Source organism: Diceros bicornis, chromosome 8 (assembly GCF_020826845.1).
Source record: "Diceros bicornis minor isolate mBicDic1 chromosome 8, mDicBic1.mat.cur, whole genome shotgun sequence".
Lineage (NCBI taxonomy): Eukaryota > Metazoa > Chordata > Mammalia > Perissodactyla > Rhinocerotidae > Diceros > Diceros bicornis.
Genome location: NC_080747.1, coordinates 1,189,957 through 1,206,214, shown reverse-complemented (window position 1 = coordinate 1,206,214; position 16,258 = coordinate 1,189,957). Strand labels below are relative to the sequence as shown.

Sequence of the window (16,258 nt, the reverse complement as noted above, 5' to 3'; positions counted from 1 at the left end):
CAGGTCACAGGAGATGTGGGTGGGTTGAGGCTGGCCCACGAGTCTGGTCTTGAACTCCCAATTCCAGTGGCTGGAGCTGCACCTGCATCAGGAGATCCCCACATCGCTGCTCATCCTGTCCCGGGCCATGTACCTTCCAGACACCCTCTCGCCCGCCGACCAGCTCAAGTCCACATTGCAGACCCTCCCAGAGATTGTGGTGCGTGTTGCCCTTCTGTAGCTCACTCTGTAAGGGGCCCATTCGCTTCTGGGGGGAGGGGCCATGGAAACACCCACCTCCTTGGTCGAGGGAGCTCTCAGATCTGCTCACTAACCCTCCATTTCTGTCTTGTCAATCCTTTCTCTGAATATCAAGAACTCCTGTGACGTGTGTAAGGTGACCCTCGGGTGCCTTGCAGTGTTTCCCAGCAGTTGGGCGTGCCAGCAGGGCATTCTATTCCCTTTGGAAGCCCAGATGGTGACAACACTCAGAGAGATGGACAGGGTGCAGGGCACTGTGTGGGCCTCTCTGGTGGTAGCTGTGCCTGCTGTGCTTCCACACGCACTGGGGCATCCCCCTTCCCCGGGCTCACTCACAGGTGTCCCCTCTCTGAAGGCGAAGGAAGCCCAGGTGAAAGTGGCTGAGGTTGAGGGCGAGCAGGTGGACAACAAGGCAAAGCTGGAGGCCACGCTGCAAGAGGAGGCGGCCATCCGTCAGGAGCACCAGGAGAAGGAGCTGCAGAGGCTCTCTGAGGTGGTGGTAAGTGGCCAGGGGGGCCCTGGACCTGCTTTGTGGGAGCAGGCACCATGGGGAGAGTTGGGACAGAGCAGAGGTCGTCCCACTCCAGCTTCTCTAGAAACCGCCTCATGGAAGTGGAGGCAGGAATGCTCGGAGTCGGGGCTGGAGCTCTGAAGTGGGGGTCTGCCAGAGGGGCCCCCAGGGAAATGAGTTGGCTGGCTCTCCCTTGGTCCAGGCGCCAGTCAGTGAAGCCCACAGGGAGAGTGTCACTGCAGCGCTGTGTTCTCCTCAGGCCTTCCCTCGGCCCAGGCTGTGAGTGTGCTCCAGCTCCCTGGGCGGCATGCCCACAAGGTTTTTACTCTGCAAGTCTCGGGGCAGCTTGGTGGAGTCATCAGGAAAGGACTGAGATGAAATTAGATGCCGTGACCACTCGATAGAGGGGCCTTTGTAGAGGCGCCGCTGCCTGAGTCGTGTCAGTGCACCTGGTCACACTAAGTACACCCACGTGGAGAGTCCTGCAGGGCAACCTTACGGAAGGCAGGGCACCCGCTGCTGGTCAGTGGTGTTGGCACATCTCAGCCAGCACATAGCAGGCCTGTTCAAAGTGTGCCCTCTGGCCTGTGGCATGTCTGTGCCAGTGTCGACGCCCCAGGAAGGCTGCTGTTGTGACAGGTGATGCTGAGCAGGCAGTGGCTTTGCATTTCAGAAGGAAGTGGAGCCAGAAGTAGTGGCAGAAGCTGCCCCTGGGAGGCCAGTCGCCAAGCTACAGCCAGAAGTGCCTGATGTGATCCTGCCATCGGAGGCCCTGAAGGACACCGCCCCCGTCCTGGAAGGCTTGAAGGTAACCGTGGCCGGCCACACGTGCGTGCCCTGGAGGGAAGCAGAGTCTGAGCTGAGCAGGAAGCTGGGGAGGGGCCAGCTTGTAGGCTGGGGACTCCTGAAGAAATGGGGCCGAGGAGGCCACGGCCTGGCTTAGGTGACTGGACAATTGTGGGGCAAGGATGGTGACGCTGCAGGGGGGCGGCGTTCCCGGGAGGCCCTGTGGTGTGAGAAGAGCAAGCCAGGCATGGCTCCGAGCTTTGGGCCTGACTGCCTGGAAGGTGAGGCAGCCATTCCTTGGCTCCTCTGGGCCCTGCGAGTGCTCCGAGTGGCAGGGCACCCATACCCAAAGGTGGCTCTCCAGGCTCCTTGTCAGCCAGGAGGGAGGGGAAGCTGGTGTGCTTCCCCACAGAGGCCCACCTGGCTGCCACCTTCCTTGGTGCCCTGGGCTTGGGCGCCCTTAGCATCCCCAACCTGATGTGCTGTGCATCCTGGGGTGCTCATCTCTGGGTGGTCTTGCCGTCCTGGTTGTAGCCTGCTCCCTGCATGGGACTCTCTCTGTCTTGGACTCCCGGGTGGGCCCTGGTACAGAGAGCACTGTAGTAGAGCAGCTTTTGGGGGCATGTTGGGTGGAGGAAGAATCTCCTGACAGATGGGGATGTCGATTTGGCAGCTGGAGTAGAAGAAGGACCAAGGGAGCAGATTTATATCTAAGGATTCTGAGCAAGGTCGCAGAGGGTCTGAAAGAGGGCAGCCTCTGCATTCAGAGGTCAGAGGGAAGACAAGGCCCCTCTGTGAGGTCGAGCATGTCAACGCCTAAGCAGACAGGGGTGCATCTGGAGGAGGGTGGGTTTCATGAGGTGTACTTAGAGCCAGGTGGATGAGGCGTGAGGTTTGACCCTGTTGGGCAGCATGGGATCCTGGGCAGCATGGGATCCATTGGTGGACTTGGCAGGAGCGGTTATAGAACAAGGCAGAAGGAAAAGCCCCACTGCAGGGGTTCTGGGAGGAGCCAGGGGGACGGTAGCCTCCTCCAGGCCTGTGGAGAAGGGAGGGCCCCACTAGAGAGGACAGCAGAGAGAGCCAGGTCTCAGGGAAGATCCAGGCTGTTCGTGCAAGAAGAGAAGAGATAAAGCATCAAAGCTGGGGCAGTGGGTGGCCCAGGGGCTGTCCGAGCCTTGTGGGGCTCCTTTTGGAGACGGGCATGGCTTGGGATAATCCCGGTGGGCCTCTGCTTCACCCTGCTGACGGTTCTGAGGCCTGTAGGGAGGCCAAGGCCATCCTGAGACATGGCGCAGGAGACAGATGGAAACATTGTGCTGTTGCTGGTGCGCCGAGACTGGGAGGAAAAGAGTGCTGAGAACCTAGCTGAGCTGGGCTCGCAGGGTGACCCAGGGAAGGGTGAGGGACCAAGGTCCAAATGGACCAAGGGACCAAATGACCAGGGTCATTTTTAAGGCAGTGCAGGGCTGGGGCAGGGACAGCTGAGCAGAGGCAGAGCTCGGCCGGGCCCATGGAGCACAGTTCTGGAAGAAGGGAGCACCTGTCAGTAAATAGGGCTGGGATGGTTGTCTGTCGTCATGGAAACAGATGCATTCAATTTCTGATGGATTAAAGGCTTAGATGTGAAAGGACATTTAGAACTCTTAGGAGAACTTACGAACAAAGGATTGCCAGGGATTTGGGTGAAGAACTTAGTTTCATTGAAAAGATACCATAAAGATTGGGAAAAACAAGTGCCCTTGTCCCTGTTTGCAGTGCAGAGCTGGGTTTTATCAGTGCTGGCCACCTGCATGGGAGGATGGAGACCTGAACAGCTGTACCTCTCGTAAGGAAATTGAGTTTGCAGCTAAAAACCTTTCCACAGAGAAAGCCCAGGCCCACATGGCTTCAGGCCAAGTTAGTGGTGAGTCCAAACAAGTCAGGAAGAAATCCTTCCAGTGCTGCACAAACGTGCGGAAGAAAGTTGAAGAGGAGTGAACATTTCCCAGCTCATTCTGAGATGAGCATTACCTGACAGATATGAGAAAACTGTACACCAGCATCTTTCATGAACACAGACGTAAAAATTCTTAAAGTTTTAGCAAATCGGTTGCAGCTATTCTATGAAAAGGCCTTATGAGATTTGTCTAGGGAATACAAAAAATCAGTCAGTGTAATGACTGTATTAACAGACTCGAGAGAAAACCATGTATGAGCATCTCAATAGATGCAGAAAAAGCACTTGATAGAATCCAGCTTCTGTTCCTGATAAAAAAAAAAAAATCCCAGCAAACCAGTAGAGGGGACCATTCTCAACCCGATAAAAAGCATCTACAGAAACCCCCGCAGCTGGCGTCATCCCTGGGGGAGAAACACCAGCAGGGGTGTCTGCTCTCAGCACTGCTGTCCAGCTTGTACTGAGGTTCTGGCCAGAACAATTAGATAAGAAAAAAATAAAACCATATCGATCGGAAAAGAAGTGAAGCTGTCTTTGTTCACAAATGATGTGAGCATCTAAGAATCAGTTGTACTTCTCTATACTAGTAACGAACAATCAGAAATGCACGTTTAAAAAAGTGTATCATTACAATAGCATCCAAAAAATGAACTACTTAAGGATAAATCTGGACATAGATATACGAGACCTGTACCCTGAATGGTATAAAATGGTGCTGAGGTGAATTAAAGAACTAATAAATGGGGAGATTTACTGCTCTCATGGATGTGAGGAGTCAGTGTTGGTAAGATGTTCATTCTCTCCAACTGATCTATAGATTCAAGACTGTCAAAATCCCAGCAAGCTTTTTTGTTAAATTGACAAACTTATTCTAAAATTTATTTGGAAATTCAAAGGACCTAGAATAGCCAAGACGATGGGTGAGTGAGTTTGGTGTAGCCACACGATGGAATACTACTCAGCAGTTAAAAGGAGCACACTACCACATGGTTGACTCTGAAGAGGGAAGCGCGAGGAGTTGGACACAAAAGAGCTCCTGCTGTGTGACAGCGCTTGTGTAAGATTCTCGCAGAGCAGCCTAGGCTGTCTGACGGAAGGCGGGGCAGTGGGTGCCTGGGGCCGGGGATGGGGGGGCCACAGGGCACCAGGAGATGTTTGGGGTGACCGCTGCTTCTCAGGTGATGATGGTTTCCTGGGTGTCCACGTATGTCAGATACACACACGACACAGTGCACGCTGGTGTCGAGGGCACCATGGAGAGTGAAGAGTGACGAGTGACTGTGCACGGGCTCTCTTGGCCTCGCACGGAGCCCGAGACTCCACCAAGTACAATGTGAATGTACGACAGGAACAGAAAAGTGGTAAACTATTGGAGAAAAAAGCCAGTGATTCCCTTCATCTCGGGATTTTTAGAGTTTGCTTGTTGTCTTTCCAGGAGGAAGAAATAACTAAAGAGGAAATTGACATACTCAGCGACGCCTGTTCGAAACTGAAGGAGCAGAAGAAGTCCCTGACGAAGGAGAAGGAGGAACTGGAGCTGCTGAAGGAGGACGTCCAGGACTACAGCCAGGTGCGGGCATGAGGGGCGGGCGCCGCTGATGCTCGTCTCAGCTGCGCTCAGGCGACCATGGTTGTGGGGTTTGCTCCTAAGACTAGGACTGAAAAAGAGTAAAACTAGCCCTGGGCCCCAAAAGTATTCAATAATAGCTCCATCAAATATTTGATAAGCTGGCAGGCAAAGGGTATTTGGAGGGAAAACTGGATTCTAAGTAAATTTTATTCAACAACTTTTCCGCAGCCATTCCAGCTGGGTCACTTTTCTCCTGGAATGCTGGCCATTCGCCCTTGCAGATGACAAGCATACATCTGTTTTCATTTCTGAGCACATGAAGGCATCAGATGAATAGTCTGGTTGCTTGATAATGAAATCTTGTTTCCATTCATGATCTCTGTGAGACTTCTTCTTACACAGTAGTCGTTTTTTTTTTTTTAAGGAAAACATGTCTCTTCAATTTATAAATATCACTTCCTAATGTGATTCAAAACAAATATGTTTTCACAGCTCTATTAGGAAAAGATGACTAATTTTGAGATTGGTAAAAATAATTTGCCATTTTCTGAACTTTCTCATGGCCGCCCTGTTGCTGCTGGATCTTCTGTTAGAAATCAAGTATTTATCAGAAACCCTCAGCCTTTATCCTCCTCCCCACCCCACCTCTCATGCTTCCCATGTTTGCTCATGGGGAGAAACTGACTTGGAACTGAAGAAGGCACCTACCATTCCTGATTCTGTCATCATTTTGTTTATTCTTTTAACAAATATGAAGAAAGTTGATGTTCAGAATAGATTCCATTTCCTTGGCTACAAAAACAGTGTTTGAGTTTGCAAAAATGAGAACAAATCTGTCTAATAGATAGAAATAAGACTTTGCAAGTCTGATTGGAATCAGTGCATTTCAGCCTAGTGCACAACCTGGATCTCCTCACCTTTGTGATGCTAGTTTGGGTTAATTTAATTACCTGTGCGAGGTAGACTTAATTATAAGGTTCCTTTTTTTTTTATAATTTTATTTATTTATTTTTCCCCCAAAGCCCCAGTAGATAGTTGTATGTCATAGTTGCACATCCTTCTAGTTGCTGTATGTGGGACGTGGCCTCAGCATGGCTGGAGAAGCGGTGCGTTGGTACGCGCCCGGGATCCGAACCTGGGCCGCCAGTATCTGAGTGTGCACACTTAACCGCTAAGCCACGGGGCCGGCCCTAAGGTTCCTTTTTAAGACAATCTTTTTACAACTAAATAATTTCATTAGGATTTGCAAGAGATCAAGAAGGAACTTTCAAAGACTGGAGAAGAAATATATGTGGAAGAGTCTAAAGCCAGCAAAAGGCTGACGAAGCGAGTGCAGCAGATGATTGGGCAGATCGACAGCCTGCTCTCGCAGCTGGAGACGGGTCAGAAGCCCGGCACGCTGGGGCCGGCTGCCGAGGGCTCGCCTGCGGGGTGAGTGCAGGACGGCGACACTCAGGGCCTTTCTGACTCCAAAGCATAGTTCTCAGCCTTGGTCCCCAACTGCCCCTCACATTTGACCCAACAGTTCCAGCTAGAAACCCAGCCACACCTTATTGGTCTCCACTTCTCAGTGATGGTTTTACTAAAGCAGCTTTCAGGGTCTTCTCTTTCCTGCACACATGTACACACTCACACATACGTGCATGCACTCGTACACGCTCATACACACTTCAGCCACTATCAGCTCTCATCTGGAAGACCACAGTTGTGGCTTGGCTGGCCTCCGCGTGTCCACCCTGGCCCACACCTCTCCAGGCTGTTATCAAGCTGGTCCTTCCAGAATAGATGTAGGATCATGGCTCCCCTGTGAACACATGGCCTCTCCCTGCCCCCTCTTCCCACAACACTCTCCCCTCCCTGTGGCCTCAGCCACGCTTGGCTCTTGTTTCCTCAAATCGTCAAGCTCTCTCCTGCCTCCTCCCTTCTATTGAACCCCCCTACACACAGGCATTCAGTAATGACCCCCATTCGGGGGCCAGAGGCTGCCTCTGCACCATTGCGTCCCAGATGCCTGAGTATTGCGTGCGTAGCTGTCAGGCAAATGAAACAACCCCACCATGCCGTTGTAGTTGACACTCCGTGCTCCAGTGGGCCAGGCACTACGCTGCAAGTGCCCACATCTCCAGGGGGCAGGCAGACTGGCTGCAGAGCCACTTCACCCTGCCATGAGGTCAGTGTTCCCTCCTGGGTTGACCTGCTGTGCTGGCCCACCTGCCCCCACTGGTCAGAAGGCAGCACAGCCAGACTCGGCCTCCCTGCCCTGACCATAGCACACACAGGCCTGAGGAACCACCGCCCAGTAACCTTGGGGCTTTCTGTCCTGATTGCCATTGGAGAGGCAGGGCTCATGGGGGACTGCACACAGGAGACCCTGGGCCGGCCATGGGGTCCTTCTGTCTTTGTGTTTGAGTTGGCTGGGCATTCCCAAGGGAAGGGGCAAGCGAGCTCAGAGGGAGGGGTCTCCCTGGGTCAGGGCTGACTGTGGGAGCCCCAGTGAGGCTGCGGCTGCGTGCTGTGCCACATGCAGTCTGTGCCCCCGCCTACCCCCAGGGAGACTGTCATCAGCGTCACTGAACTCATCAGTGCCATGAAGCAGATCAAGCACATTCCAGAAAACAAGCTCATCAGCTTGGCCTCAGCCTTGGATGAAAATAAGGACGGCAAGGTTGACATCGACGACCTCGTCAAGGTGGGTCAGGGCTGAGTCAGGGCTACCTGGCCTGCCGCCTTCTTGCTCCGGGGTTGGTGGGGATCTCACCCAAAGCATTTTCTTTCTTTCTTCTTTTTTTTTTTTTGTGAGGGGGATCAGCCCTGAGCTAACATCCGTGCTAGTCCTCCTCTTTTTGCTGAGGAAGACCGGCTCTGAGCTAACATCTGTGGGCATCTTCCTCCACATTATATGGGACGCCACCACAGCATGGCCTGACAAGCGGTGTGTCGGTGCGCACCTGGGATCCAAACCCGGACCGCCAGCAGTGGAGTACACGTGCTTAACCGCTACACCATGGGGCCAGCCCCTCACCCAAAGCATTTTCCACATGTGCCTCCACCCTTGAGGCTCCCTATGGCCTGGTCTTGGCCCTTGCTGTAAACACTTGGCTCATTTTTCACACAAAGTTAAAAAAAGTGCAGTAAAGGCGTCTCGGTGGAGGAGGCCGCCTGCTTTCTGACTGGACACTTGACCTCTCCTGGGCTTGAGTGGGGCCCTGGTGGGTCTGGGAAGCATGGTGGTAGCAGGGCAGCTGGGGTGCAGAGACCCCTAGGGGAGGAGATGTGCAGGACAATCCTTTGAGCCAGGCTTTGTGACCCCTGGTGGCAAGCTGTTGAGCATGGGGTCCCCTGAAGCCTGAGAGGTGACCCCAAGGCGCCACTTGGGGCCCTGGTGCCAAGAGCTTAGGCAGCCCAGGAGACTGGGAGCAGGATTCCACCTTCATGAGAAGGTCTGTGAACTTGGGCGTTTCTGAGCAAAGCGTGCCTTCACAGGTGGTTCTAATGGCTCCCTGTATATCCAGCCAGTTGGTGATTTTTCACACATTTACCAAGAATATCGGCTACCTTATTTTAGTTTGGTTGAAAAGCAGGGTATTACCATATGCACATGCTGAGCATTGTCACCTTGGCAGCAGCACAGGCTGGGAGGGCCATGCCCACCTCACCTGCCCCTTCCCTGGGGACCCTTATTGGTGTGGATGGCAGCTCGGATGTTTGTGCCCCACATGCCCCTGCATGCTGCCCTGGGGGAGCCTTTGTCCAGGGCAGGCCCCCCGGCCCTGAGCAAGGATCTGGCCCACCTCCTTTGTACTCCTCCTCTAGCCCTGGGCCCCGTGGGAAGCACACCTTGTATCCTCGCCCAGGTTTGGCTGACCACACGCCTCCTACTCTCCAAGCCCCTCTCTCTGGTGGCTTATAACCTGGCTTGGGGCCGTGGAGCTTGTTGGCCTTCTGGGTGGGGATCTGGAACCCTGAGAACAGAGCAGCTGGAGGACCCCAATGACCGTCCCAGCGGCTGAGCAGATGGCTCAGAGGAGGAGCCGTGTCCTGTCTCCCCTGAGTCCCTTGTCCCTTTCCTGTGTGCATAGGTGATCGAGCTGGTGGACAAAGAAGACATTCACATCTCCACCAGCCAGGTGGCTGAGATTGTGGCGATGCTAGAGAAGGAGGAGAAGGTGGAGGAAAAGGTGAAGGCCAAGGAGAAGGCTGAGAAGGAGGCCGAGAGGGAGGCTGCGGAGGGGAAGAATTAGGGCCGGCCCTGCTCTCAGGCACCTTGGTGGACCTTCGTGTGTCCATCTCCATCCCACTTCCCTGGCCGCCACAGTCCTTCCATGAGAGTGATTGCTTTGAGGTGATTCTTAGTGACAAATCTAATATTTTGTCTGGAATAAATCGAAACTTCCATAATCAAGTAATTTTTAATTTGCATCATTCCGTGAAGATTCAGTTCGTCTGCAATCCCTGAGTCCCCGCAGGGAATCGTGTCTGGACTCACACAGTGGCACCTGCTGCCGTGGCCCCAGCTATGGTGGCCAAGCGGGCAGCCTGCTGACAGCCCAGGGGTCATGGCCGCGCACAAGGTCCCCGGCTGCAGAGGTGGGCTTTGGCCAGACTGGGGCAGGAAGGTGCCTCCCTGCGTGTGCCTGCGCCCTGTTGCTATCTGTCCCGGGAGAGGACCAGCCATGTGCACTTCCCACACCTGTGGAGCCCGAGGCCTGCAGATGGGAATTAGATAAAAACCAACACAGCCCTCCTCAGCTCTGGAGAAGACACTTGCATTAGTCTGTGGACTTGGATTCCTGAATGTCAGTGTAAATAGGACTGATTCCTGCACATCTCCAGTCATCTCTGTTGTGGTTGAGAACACGTGTCCATCTCTCCGTGGCCTCTGGAAAATCGCAGTTCTCTGACGGGAGTGTCTCATGCGAGTTTCCTTTTGTGTGTATCTCAGAGCTCTTTCTTGATTTACCTTTGATTTTCTCCTAGCCCTTTAACCAATTAACTCGTAGAGAATTTTCACACATGACAGTCTGCCTAACTCACGAGTAGTAGCTAATGTAAGTTATGCTGTGAGAGAGACTAATGAAGCCCTTGAAAGTTAAGCATTTCATGTTTGAGTAATGTAACGTGCTCTTGTGGCTTTTAGAACGTTTCCTAATTTGGGTTGTTAGCACTCGTTGCCCTTTGGGTGATTGGGATGGATTTCATTGCATCCAGCGTTGGGCCTGGGCCCGGCCCCAGGGCAGCCTGGTGGGCTCGGGGTGCTCTGAGTGTGCATGCCCCTGTCGTGGCTCTGCAGCATCAGGGCCTCCTCGTGCTCATGACACCGATTCCCTCGGCCCCTGGCTCTTTTGGAACAAGCAGTCTGGTGGCCAAGCTCCTGGTCCTGCGATGAGGCATCCTGAGGGGCTTTCAGAAAGGCAACACCTGGAGTGGCCTGCGCAGCACACAGGCTGGGTTGGAGGCATAGGGCTTGCCTAGCGCACCTCTGGGTGGAGCGGGGTGCCTCCGTGGGCTCGGTGTCCAGCCCTGGCATCTGGCTGTCAATGCCTGGCAGCTCAGGTAGGGCGGCACTCCCTGGGGGGTGTCCTCAGCCCTGTCTGACCCACCCTTCGAAGCCTGGGTCTGGTTGCCGGCAGGAAGGTTCTTTCAGGGAATCCAGACCTAGGATTTGGGAGACAGGGATAGAGTGGCCAGGTTAGCCAGGAGCAGGGGCGGGGCGGGACTCAGAAGCACTAGCTTCTAAATTACTTGAAACCCTTTACTCAGCCGTTAAAGACACTTGACAAAATAGGAGTAAGATTATATATTCTGAAATGTAAACCTTTGTAAAGTAACAGTTGGGTTCTAAAAGTTTCTTGTTTCAGTTATTTGAGAAATATGTTCTAGATGCTCAGTTAATAGTTATGAATTGTCTCACACTTGCGTTGGCGCCTGGTTTGGCTGGGAAAGCATGCTTGCTTGTGAGCTTTGTGGCTGCTAGTGTGCCCCGCAGGTGGCGTCTTCTTTCTTGTGAGTCGGACTTCGGGGCCCAGGCAGCTGTGCCTGGCTCCTGCTCTCACCCTCGCTGCCTTTGCTGGGCGCTCTGGGTGTCCCCACTGCTGCTGTCACTGCAGAGCAGCGGCTGCCGCGGGCAGGCACTGCTACTGTCCCCCCTGCTCTGGTCCTGCCCTCCCGACTTGTCACATGAGGGCATGAGGTGCTAGTGGGAACCTTCTTCAGTTTGTGTAATGTGGGTGATGGTCTGCTACAGGCTTTCCTGTTCATTTTGTGTTTGCTTTTACTATCCTGGACTTTATTTATTGCTGCTGAAATTAGGGTCCAGGTGCGGGTGTAACAAACGGTGGGTCTAGATATACAAGAGTTTTGTGTGATGAGGTTTTTAAGACGCGGCTGTGCTGTGTAAGGGCCTCCCTCCCCATGCATTCTCGGGGACGCTCCTGTGTTTCCAGGAGCCTGTGATGTATACGCCTGCTTCACAGTGAAACGGGGATTCTTAGCACGTGTTTCCTCCCTCACTCCACCTAAACACCCATGTTTTTGGCAAGGATTCAGGAAACTGGCACGTGGCTTCCAGAGTCATTTTGGAATGTCAAAATCCAGAGTTTTTAAAAATGAAGGGCACCTTGTAATTTTTGAGGCGTAGCCTCCAGGCGGTGGTTCTCATAGTGGGGCCCTGGGGCTGGCAGGGCGGCACCACCAGGGCCCTGTGCCGCCACTGGTTGTCTCCATGCGTCCAGAGGTCCTGGGCCTGGCTCTACCTGAGAGCCTCCATCCCAGGCCATGTGTAAACACGTTTTTCAGAAATAGTGTTTTTATTAAAATATCAAATTAATGTTCCTGTAACAGCTCAAAGTAAGATTTCTGAACCATGTGAAACATCAGAAGTCAAGGTGGGAAATGTCAGTTGTCTGCGTGTCTGCTCTGTGACAGCTGTGTGGCTTGGTGTCTGCTTCTGGCCTTGCAGCAAAAGCGGGTGGCAAATGGGGCTGTGGGTTGGCGTGCTACGGGGAGGCCCGATTCCAGAAGGAGCCTCACGTTCCGGGGCTCAAGTGTGGCTTCAGATGCTCTTGTTCTGTGGCAGTGGGCCCTGCTCGGCCCGTCAGACTGTGCACCCAGACTGGTCCCTGTGCTGATGACTAGACACTCAGTTTGATGTAAGGAGCATGCTTAATAAAGCACTGTCTTGACCTGTCCGCCACGCTGTGGTTTGTTTGTCCAGGTTGGTGAGGCAGCCACTGCCTGACCAGGCTCTTCTCCCACCGCGACCCTCAGGGGACACCTCCAGCCTTGAGGGGTCCCAGGGAGGAGCTCGTACCCTCGGTGGGCAGGGCTGGGACCCTCATGGAGGGATCACCTGGAAAGAAGGGTGCCGTTCTGTTCTGAAAGACTCTGAGGGCCCGTGGGACTGGGGACAGTGCTGCCTAAGGGCCATGCCCTCCCCTGTCTGAGGGCGTCCTGGAGGAAGCAGGGGGTCTCCTCACCCCACAGCCTGCTCCCCAACACCTGAGCAGTGCTCAAAGAGCCTAAGGGCATGTGGGCAAGGGGGCCAGCCCACCGCCCCTGCTTGGCCCAGTGCCACAGCAGGGCTGCCCTGCCCTGCCCTGCCCTGCCCTCCCCAGCCCACATTGCTGGGTTCCAGCAGGGGATGCCCTACCCAGGGTGGAGAGCTGAGGCCCAGGTAGGTCGGTGGGCAGGGAAACCCTGGAGGGCTGCCAGGCAGAGGGTCCCAGCAGCAGGACAGGCACAATGTCTTGTCCCCCCTATCTCCCAGCCTCTCAGTGGACAGACGGCCCCACTCTCACTCTAGGATGTCCAGCCTGTCTCAGGTGGCCTCACCCCTGTGCCAGCACTGGTGGCTGTGGGGGCTTCATCCACCCCTGCTGAGTCCTGACACCCTGCCCGAGGCCGCACTTACCATCGCATCTCTCCTTGAGACCGGCCTTGGCCACTGTCCCCATCTGCCCCACAGATCCTGAATGCTCAGACATGGCTCCTCGTCTCACCATGTGGAAGAGATGCTGTTTCTGTAGGTGCAGGTGTGTGCAGGGGGCTGCTGGGCCTCAGCCCTTGCCTGGCTGCCGGACCAGCAGCTCTTGTTCGGGTTCATCTCGGTGCCCCTGGCAGGCACCCAGATCCCCAGGCTGTGGACTGCAGGGTTCACTCTATGGGTACCTTCTCGGGCTAGGCCCTGGAGTAGGTGGCCAGGGACAGAGGCCATGTGAGCCTGCAGGCAGCAACGGGCCTGAGCTAGACCACAGAGGGTGCCCCAGGATATGAGGCCCCAGCTGGAGCCTGTTTCTTGCTTCCACAGTTCTGAAGGCCACGTAAAGGCACCAGGGCTCTGAAAGGCTGGGTGAGGGCAGGGATTGCTTACAGAGGTGGAGCTATGGTTCAGGGGACACAGCAGCCAGCCTGAAGGGACACCCCTGGCCAAAACGAGGACAGAATGGATATCAAAAACTGAAGAGAGGGCCGGCCCCGTGGCTTAGTGGTTAAGTGCGCGCGCTCCGCTGCTGGCGGCCCGAGTTCGGATCCCGGGCACGCACTGGGCACGCACTGACGCACCGCTTCTCCCGCCATGCTGAGGCAGCGTCCCACATACGGCAACTAGAAGGATGTGCAACTGTGCCATACAACTATCTACTGGGGCTTTGGGGGAAAAATAAATAAAATTATAAAAAAAATAAATTTCTCCTTTAAAAAAAACTGAAGAGAGAATTGATTGTAAACAAAAATCTACACATCCATGGTGATACTTAAAAAAAGAAAGTCTTGTCTGCCCCTGTTGGAGATTATTACACCAATTTCTTACTGTGAAAATAGATAATTAAAAGGAAAGAATTTGGTACTACCCTGTCTTCTCAGGAGGAAAGCAAGTCCATCCTGGGAAGCAATTTAGGGAGAATACCAGTTAATGGTCTGGGAGAAACGCTGGAATCTACACATCCTGTACCACAGCTCCTGGGGAATGAATGGCTGCCTGGGGGTCGTGGATGAGACAGGTGGGGAGCTGGGTATGAGGGCAGCCGGCCGTGCGCCCCTGGCACTGCCCACCCCCACCTCGTGGTGGGGGCGATTGGGGACGTTCCACTCGGGGCTGGATGCGCACATTTTTACGTGTGGTGACGCACCCCCTGAAGACCTTGGATAGGGCCGAGACGCCCCCCAACCTTGGGAAGAAGACGCGGGCGCAGGGTTGGGGTCAGCCCAGAGGGGTAGGGGGCGGCCGTTGGCAGGTTGGGAACAAGATTCCAAAGGCAGCAGGCCAGGGGGCCCGGAAGGATGTGCAGTCACACAAACCAGGTGAGCCATCCAGGCCCCGAGCGGAAAGCAGAAGGCCAGACCGAGCCTGGACGTCCGAGAAGCGGGGGCTCGGGACCCTTCGAGGACCGGCAGGGTGTCCCCGCCCTACTCACTAAGCCCCCTCTGCGTGCTGCCCCGGGCCTGCGCCGGACCCCACCGGCCCTGGGGCTCAGAGAAGACTCCGGAGAACGCTGGCAGGGCCGCGGGAGGGCGCGGGGGCCGGGCAGGTGGGGGCGGGGCCGGGCGGATGAGGGCGGGGCCGCGGGAGGAGGCGGGGCCGAGCGGGTGAGGGCGGGGCCGCGGGAGGAGGCGGGGCCGGGCGGGTGAGGGCGGGGCCGCGGGAGGAGGCAGGGTCGAGCGGGTGAGGGCGGGACCGGGCGGGTGAGGGCGGGGCCGCGCGGGTGGGGCGGGACCGGGCAGATGAGGGCGGGGCCGCGGGAGGAGGCGGGGCCGGGCGGGTGAGGGCGGGGCCGCGGGAAGAGGCGGGGCCGGGCGAGTGAGGGCAGGGCCGCGGGAGGAGGCGGGGCCGGGCGGGTGAGAGCGGGGCCGCGGGAAGAGGCGGGGCCGGGCGGGTGGGGGCGGGGCCGCGGAAGGAGGCGGGGCCGGGCGGGTGGGGGCGGGGCCGCGGAAGGAGGCGGGGCCGGGCGGGTGAGGGCGGGACCGGGCAGATGAGGGCGGGGCCGCGGGAGGAGGCGGGGCCGGGCGGGTGAGGGCGGGGCCGCGGGAAGAGGCGGGGCCGGGCGGGTGAGGGCGGGGCCGCGGGAGGAGGTGGGGCCGCGGGAGGAGGCGGGGCCGGGCAGGTGAGGGCGGGGAGGCTGCGGGCCGCCGAGGAGGACCGAGCTGCCGATGCCCGCCTGTCTGGCGCCCCAACCTGCCGACCCGGGCCTGCCCCTCCCCCGGCGGCCAGGCCCCCTCGGAGTCCCGAGTGCGCACGCACCCGGAGTCCAGCCGGGCCGCGCCGGAGAGGGGCTGGGGGGCGCGGCGGTGACGCAACCTGCCGCCGCTAGAGGGCGCCCCCGCCCACGCTCGCCTCGCCGGGACCCGGGACCTGCCTCCTCGTCCCCGCGCCGGGCTCCGCGCTGGGCCGTGGCCTTGCCTGCCGCCCTCCAGGCCCAGGCCCTCGCTGGCCTCCCTCGCCGTCCTCGTCACTGTCGCCGCGTGTCCCCTGCGCCCTGGACGCAAACACAGGGTCTCTGGCAGACTGGAGGGTGTTTGAGGGTCGGGGGTTGGGGCGCGGTGCCGGGAGAGCTTCGCGGAGTGGGGTTAAGGTATTGGGCTGCACCGGTTATTCGGAACGAAGACCATAGCAGCCTCGCCTGCACTCCCGAAAGAGGCCCCAGAAACGCACCTCCTCTGGAAGGTGAGTTAAACACAGCAAAACGGGAGCAAGTTTCTTCGAAGCCAAAGGTTCACACAGCCCAGGGGCTAGCTGACCTTCTTGGTGAGACGTGAAGCGGTACAGAAGAGGGACGGGCACCAGGTCGCAGACCAGGGGCAAGTCGGGGAGGGTCAGCCAACTCCGGGCAGCGCCAGGTTCCAGGGAGAACCTGTAAGTCCGCATAGCCTCCTGTCCCTGAATCCACCTAGTCTCCCCACTTGGTCTGGGCACTGCTGCTCCTCCAGGAAGCCTTCCCGGACTTACTCCTCATCACTGCCACGTGGGTGCCCTGCTCTGTTTTCCCACTCTCTCAGCCTGTGAACTCTGGAGCAGAGGGGGCCAGATTCTGTCAGCACCCCAACTAGCCAAGGATCAGCATGCAGCATCTGCCAAGCTGCAGGAGTGACAAGAGTGTAGGAAGCACTGGTGGAGCCCAGGGGAGGGTGCCAGGCCTGGGAGGGGGAGGGCAGCTACCCAGGAGCAGCAGTGTGGCCAGCAGTGCAGACCCTGGGTCTGGTTGAATCAAGGCCTTGTTTA

At 56.6% G+C, this 16,258-nt stretch overlaps 1 protein-coding gene across 3 annotated transcripts in view; it reads left to right on the top strand.

Annotated features, from left to right (window-relative positions):
- The window catches only part of LETM1 (leucine zipper and EF-hand containing transmembrane protein 1), a 39,839-nt gene extending 27,606 nt beyond the window's left edge, over window positions 1–12,233 (top strand). For 2 of the 3 annotated variants that reach the window (XM_058546541.1, XM_058546544.1), the window contains exons 8-14: window positions 68–199; window positions 596–739; window positions 1,425–1,559; window positions 4,912–5,046; window positions 6,287–6,477; window positions 7,597–7,735; window positions 9,126–12,233. In XM_058546541.1, coding sequence (XP_058402524.1) covers window positions 68–199; window positions 596–739; window positions 1,425–1,559; window positions 4,912–5,046; window positions 6,287–6,477; window positions 7,597–7,735; window positions 9,126–9,287 — 1,038 coding nt within the window. In that variant the 3' untranslated portion in view covers window positions 9,288–12,233. The remainder of the gene's footprint in view (window positions 1–67; window positions 200–595; window positions 740–1,424; window positions 1,560–4,911; window positions 5,047–6,286; window positions 6,478–7,596; window positions 7,736–9,125) is intronic. The other variant, XM_058546543.1, reaches the window with a different exon arrangement.
- The last annotated feature ends 4,025 nt before the right edge of the window (window positions 12,234–16,258 follow it).